This window comes from Rhea americana, unplaced genomic scaffold (genome assembly GCF_003343005.1).
Source record: "Rhea americana isolate MKP2758 unplaced genomic scaffold, rheAme1 scaffold_120, whole genome shotgun sequence".
Lineage (NCBI taxonomy): Eukaryota > Metazoa > Chordata > Aves > Rheiformes > Rheidae > Rhea > Rhea americana.
The window spans coordinates 290537-296907 of NW_028185262.1; the positions used below are offsets into that span (position 1 = coordinate 290537).

General features: G+C 41.2%; 2 protein-coding genes across 2 annotated transcripts in view; one reads left to right on the forward strand and one right to left on the reverse strand.

Annotated features, from left to right (window-relative positions):
• TMA7 (translation machinery associated 7 homolog) overlaps positions 1 to 5983 on the forward strand; it is a 6323-nt gene extending 340 nt beyond the window's left edge. The window contains exons 2-4 of the mRNA XM_085324705.1: positions 3 to 130; positions 2378 to 2465; positions 5811 to 5983. Coding sequence (XP_085180831.1) covers positions 3 to 130; positions 2378 to 2465; positions 5811 to 5845 — 251 coding nt within the window. The 3' untranslated portion in view covers positions 5846 to 5983. The remainder of the gene's footprint in view (positions 1 to 2; positions 131 to 2377; positions 2466 to 5810) is intronic.
• CCDC51 (coiled-coil domain containing 51) overlaps positions 1 to 6270 on the reverse strand; it is a 10765-nt gene extending 4495 nt beyond the window's left edge. The window contains exon 1 of the mRNA XM_085323994.1: positions 6026 to 6270. The gene's annotated coding sequence lies outside the window, so the exon portion shown is untranslated. The remainder of the gene's footprint in view (positions 1 to 6025) is intronic.
• Positions 6271 to 6371: the final 101 nt, after the last annotated feature.

A 6371-nucleotide genomic window follows, 5' to 3' on the forward strand; every position in this document is an offset into this window, starting at 1 on the left:
AGGACGGGCGGGCGGACGGGCCGCGGCGGGCCGCCGGTGCCGCCGCCGCCTCACTGTCTCCCCTCTCTTTGCAGGCGGCAAGAAGAAGCCGCTGAAGCAGCCGAAGAAGCAGTCGAAGGACCTGGATGAGGTAGGGCGGCGCCGCGGGCGGGGGGAGAAGGCGCCTTCCTTGCCCCGCCGCCGCCGTTCTTATGAACTGGGCCTCGGCGCGCTGCCGGGCTCCGCGCTCCTAGCGCCCCCGAGCACTAACGGCTCGGCCGTGGCCGCAGCGGCGGTTTCCCGTTGTTTTTGCCGACATCCCGGCTGTGCCCGCTCGCGGTGGGGGGTCGGGTGCCACCGGCGAGGCTGAGGCGGACGATCTGAAATCTAACGAATTATCAGAGTCTCATGAAGCTCGGATGGGATAGGAAAACGATGGGTTATCGAGTAGTTTAGCTTAAAAATACTTAAGCCTAGTGAGTCTCATACTTTGAGACTGGTAATGGTTCAGAAGGCATAAGCTGTTATTTTTGAGAATCATGAAGGACAGATGAGGCACCAGTGGCTAGAAAAGGGCAAATATGATGCCCCTTTGAAAAGGGAAAAGAAACCTATAGCTTTGTAAATGAGCTTATCCTTATTCCTAGAAAAATGTTACAGTCAACTGAAGTTGACTTACAAGCATCCAGGCTGTAATAACATAATGAGGAAAAGCCGACATGTTTTTTAGTAAAACTGCAGCAGACCCTAGCAAATTCTTTTTCTATATAGCAGGGCAACGTTATGCATACGAGAAGAAAAATGGTAGATAGGGAGATCTTGATGCTACCCCACGTAATATTCTCTAAAGCCACTTAGGAACGTATTTTAGAAAGGCTTAATATGATGCAAGGTGAGTGTGCAACTGGCTGGAATGTCACACTCTAGAAGTGGTTACTAACAATCCAGTGCCTGACTACAAGAATATATTGAGTAGAGTTTTGCAAGATTTGTCTTGGATCGGATTCTAGTAATGTTTTAATTACTGATTTGATTGGTTTACTAACTTACTGACAATGCTGCTAATTCTCTTGGTAGAGAACAGAAAATTTGGAGGGGCCACAGACCATCAGAGGACAAAATTAGTGTTCACAGTAATTTTAACAGATTGGAGAAAATCTGAAAAAAAAATGAAATATTTAATCAAGCATGTGTGTTAAGTCCCTTTCTTTGGTAAGGATAATCATGTAAAATACAAAGAGAATGACTGGCTAAACTGCAGGTTTGCATGATCTAGATCATATTAAACGGAGAATTAGACCAGCTTAAATACCTTAGATTTCTGCTTCAGACAGTACTGTTAGAACATGAACCAACAAAATCAGGTGTTGCAAAAGAAAAAAAAAAAACAAAGATGTCTGAAAAATGCTTTATGTGTCAAACATATAATGTAATCTCTCTTTTTTTCTCTTGGTACTCCAGACACGTGGGCATCACGCTGTATGTTTAAAAAAAATGTGGATGAATGGGAAAGAATGATTTACTTGGAAGAGCATTAGTCTAAAGAAGAGAAACCCAAGGGGCAAATGTGCAGAGAGAAGCAGAGTATTCTGTTGTGTGTGACATAAGTAGAAGAAATAATAGGCTTATATGTAGCAAGGGAAACTTTAGATTAAAGAAGAGAAAATCTTTCTAATTGTAAAGACATTTGAGCCATAGGCTAGGTCAGTGAGAAATTTGTAGAATCTTAGTTGTCTAAGATACTCAGGTTAGTTACCCAAAAATCCTGAGAGCCAAGCAAAATGGCTGGAGTCCCTTTCAGCCTTGTTGTCTGTGAAGAATATTTATCTGAAGGATACATACGTTTTCGCTCTGCTGAATTCTGGAGGCTGTTCTAACAGGGATGTTCAACAGCTGACTCGCATGTAGGATTTGCCAGCAATCACATTACTTTTCTTGGAATTAGTGTGGGATAAATTATACAAACTTATTGTAAGAGTCTTTAAAGGAAAACTGCAAAAATATTAACATTGCGGAATGATATTTAAAAATATTTTTTAAGGTTAAAGTAACCCTTTTAATGCCCTATTTAACCCTAATTTTATTGTTAGACAGTGCTTATGTGCTAGGTTCCTAGTATCAGTGGCAGCATATTCCTGAATACTTTTAGTGCACACATTTGTCACTCAGAAGCCAGAATAAGATTATGGTGTGGAAAATGATACTTCTTTAATTACAGAAAGATGCACATAGAACTAAAACTCTGTGTTCTGATACAGCAAAAAAATTTTTTGCAGTTTTGAAAGGTATCCCGTATTTAATAGAATGCAGTCATCTTGCTTCTGTTTAGTGTGTTAGTTTTTTATTGTTTATTTTCTTGAGAGGAGATGTTAATAAACACTGTTGTTCTTTTCTTTAGGCAGATCTGGCATTTAAACAAAAGCAGAAGGAGGAGCAAAAGAAACTTGAGGAGATGAAAGCAAAAGCTGCTGGAAAAGGGCCCCTCAGTAAGTGAGGTGCCATAATGATAGGAAAAATTGAGGGGCTGGCTGGCTTCAAAAATTTATTTTTTTTTCTTGACAAATATAAAAGGCATGTACCTTTAAGTTATTTAACGTACATCATTAAGTTGATGGCAGCTGCAGATGATAATTAACAAGTGGTGGCTATTTTATTATTTATTTATTTGTGATTATGTAGTTTCACCTCCAAATCGCTGATACAAGCTCTGGTTTAAAAGGTACAACAGTATGCCTGGCAAGCTAACTTCTAGGGTGGTGGTGCAGAGGCACTTCTACCCTTCCGTTAGTACACTCAGTCTTTCCTTTACAGATTTATTAAGAAACACGTAGGCTTTGCCACAGTCCTAAACGTTTAACAGATACAGTCTTTGTTCTCTTAGAGGATGATTTTTTTTTCATGAGCAGAAGATTCCTGGCAGAAAAAAACTGTGACTTGTAACTTAGTCTGGCTTCAACTGTTTTGCCTAAGTGACTAAAATACACTGTCACGGAGTGTATTGCAAAACTCTGTTTCTATGCAGCTCAGGCATATAGCTCTATGTCTGCATTTTATAGAGTTCACACAGAGGAACTACTTCAGGAGGAGATGTGATGAGGTATGCTTGTCCACATCAGTCAGAAGCAAGGCAGAATGTCAAAAATGCTGTAGTGGTTCAGACTGATGGTCCACCTCGCCCAGCCTTTGTTTTGAAAGGCAGCAGTAGGAGGCGCTGTAAATGAAGAGCACGCGAGTGTGTCCGCTTGCCTTGTACTCCATCAGTTGCAGTTACAGCGTTAGGAACATTAAAGGGCGCATCCCTGCCTGTTCATCCTAGGTATGTTTTTGACCTGTGGTCCATCAATTTGACTAATCCCTTTCTGAACACAGTGATATGTTCTGCTTCCACAGCCTTCCATGGCAACAAGTTACAGAAGTTCATTATCCATTATGTGTTTGATTTTCTGAAAGTAAATACTTGTTTCAGTGAATGACCTAATTCTATTATTGTAGGATTTTGGAATCATGTTTCTGTGGTGTTCTTCCCTTCTGCGCTTACAATTTTGTAAGCCTCGATCAAATTCCCTCCTAGTCTTCTCCTCTCCATATTGAAGAATTTGAACCTTTTTGGCTTCTTTTTGAAAGCCAGCTGCTGTACCGCCATAGTCATTTTAATTGCCCATCCCTCTTGGGGGATGTCTTTACTAGTCATCAACCCCTGTTGAGATGTGGAGTCCAAACTGCACTTAATACTCAAGATATGTACAGCAAGGTTTTACACAGTGGTGAAATAGTGACCTCTGTATCCTTTCTGATGCCATCTAATTTTTGCTGGCTTTTTTTCTGCTGCACATTGAGATGATTTCACAGCTCTGTAATCAATGAATGATGATTCATGCCTGCATTCTAACTGCTGCTTCTGAGTTCAGTGTCATGTCAGCATGGTTTAAGTGTTTTTGTGTGCTGTTTTGTAAGGTCCTTCTAAAATTCCTTATTATTGGTGAGGCATTTGAGTAACTACAGGAGGTTAGCAGGATCTGCAAAACTGGAGATTCCGCTTTCTGCTCTGCTGTTTAGGTCACTGAAAAAGAGGTTCAATAAACTTAGCCCAGCACTGCTTTTTGCAGGACCAAGCTGTTCAATCTTTTCCATTCCATAAAGACCAGTAAACGTTATCCTTTGCTTCCTATTTTTTAGCAAGCTTTCAATCCTCTGAAGGTCATAGAAGGGCCTTTCCAGAAATCCCACAGCAACTTAGTTTCCATTGTTACGGAATCTTGCCAAATGTTTGAAAATATTACATCCCCTGGATTTGCTTTATTTACATAGTTAACAGTATCCTCATAGAGTTCCAGCAGGTTTGTGAGGAAGGATTTACCATCTACACAAGTCCTGTTAACATGCAAAACACTTTATCCCTTTGCTTTATTACAGACTCTTGTATCTTGCCTGAGATGGAAGTTAGACTCCCTGGTCTGTAGGTTCCCAGTTTGTTTTTGTATGTGGGAGCTTCGTGGACAGTTCATGAGTCCTCTGACATGGTGACTGTGATGACAGTTATAGTATGGACTGTTGCAAAAAATGAATTGAGCCTTTTTTTTCCTGTGGCCTTACCACCATAAACTTGTTCTGCATAGGGTATTTCAGCTGTGAGTACTTAAATATTTCTTGATAGTATTTTGCTGCCATTATTACTCTTCTTTTTTTTTTTAGATTGAATTTCAGTCATCAATGCCTGCCAAAGCAGATAGTTATTATTACCTTATTGTGTTGGCTAGACTATTCCCAAGAGGCTGAGCAAGGCAACAATGTTAGAATGACTGTACTAGGGCACAGCTGGCTGTTGCCTGCCAGTCCTTGCAGCTTGTCTTGCTGTAGTCTTAATATTCTTGTCTCTTTTCTATTGATCATATACTACATGCACTCTGAAAAACAGCGTTTACAAACTATATTGCACTTTTTGGTGTGCTAATGCACTGTTTTCTTTCACCTTGCTTTAGTCCTTTTAATGATAGGGACTACACAGAACAGATGTTCTTTTAATTCTAGTATCTGCTTCAGTAGAGCTTTGACCCCAACTCTGATTGCTGTAGGAATACTGATGCTTTTATTCCTATAGTCATAAATATAATTTGACAAGAAGGGATGATCAGGAAATCACCAAACACTAGTCACTTGATTGCCTTTCTGGCAGGATGGCAGCTATTTAACTCGAACAGAAAAGTATGGAAATAAGGACTGACTTGTAATTATTGTGGATTGGTCAACAATTGCCCTTGAGCATGTAACTGTACTGCTTTTTTTCCTCATATATGATGAATGAGGAGGAAAATCCTTAAGACTTAACACGGCATTAACTAAGTTTTCTAACATATATTCTTGTTTCCCTTGCACTTACTGGCTGTTATTGCTGTGCAGCCCAACTGCATTTAGTAGAACAGAAACAGACAATCAAATATGTATGTTAATTCAAGTTTTTTTTTTCATTGTGATTCTACTACTGCTAAAGAAGTAAACAATGGAGGGTATTCTCAGAGGCACAAAACAATTGCTGAAATACATAGCTCTTGTAAATATAAGGGATGTATTTGATTCCATGAGAAAGCTTCCTCTAATTATTAAAGTTATTTATTCAGAGTAAGGCATATGTGATCACAAACATAACAGTAACATGAAAAACAAATTATTTAGATAGTAAATTGGGAATATAAGGCAAACAAACAGCAGTGTTAAAGTTTACCAGTGGGGAAGTGAGTTGTACAGGTAGTCTAGTGAGGAATCTGCTCTGAGGAACTAAATCTGTAGCTAACATGTAAAAAATGTCTAAACAGTTGTGTTGCTTCTTTTGGCAGCTAGTGGTGGAATCAAGAAGTCTGGCAAAAAGTAGTTTGATGAAGCTGCTGGAAAAAGTGTTTGAGTTATTCCATGGATCTGCTGGCTTCAGAGAGTCAACAAAACTCACTGTCGTTTGAAAAACCTTGTACATTTTGTTTAGTCAGAATAAAACTTTTTTGTTAAGATGTCATATTTTCTGTAACTGAAGGTTTTATGCTAAGAATTGCCTTACCGCATTACACTGGAATGGAAACTCTTGCTGAAGGCCGTCTGTGGCCTTACAGAGCCCGGCTGCAGCTGTGTAAACTTCTCTTCCCGACAGCGCGGGGCCGAGCGTTGGGCCCGGACGGTCAGGGCGAGGGTTAAACTCTGCAGGCTCCGCGGGCGAGCTGTGCGGCAGTTCGAGGTGGGGATATACCGACATACGCTCCCGTAAGGCCTGGAAGGGTCTTCCCGAGCAGAGGGCGGGGTCGCGCTCCCGTCGCCCCGGAGCGATGGCCTCGCCGACCGCGCCAACGCCCCGCTGCCGGGCTGCGGCCTCGCTGCGGGCGGCGCGCGTGCGCCGCGGTGGTGCGGCC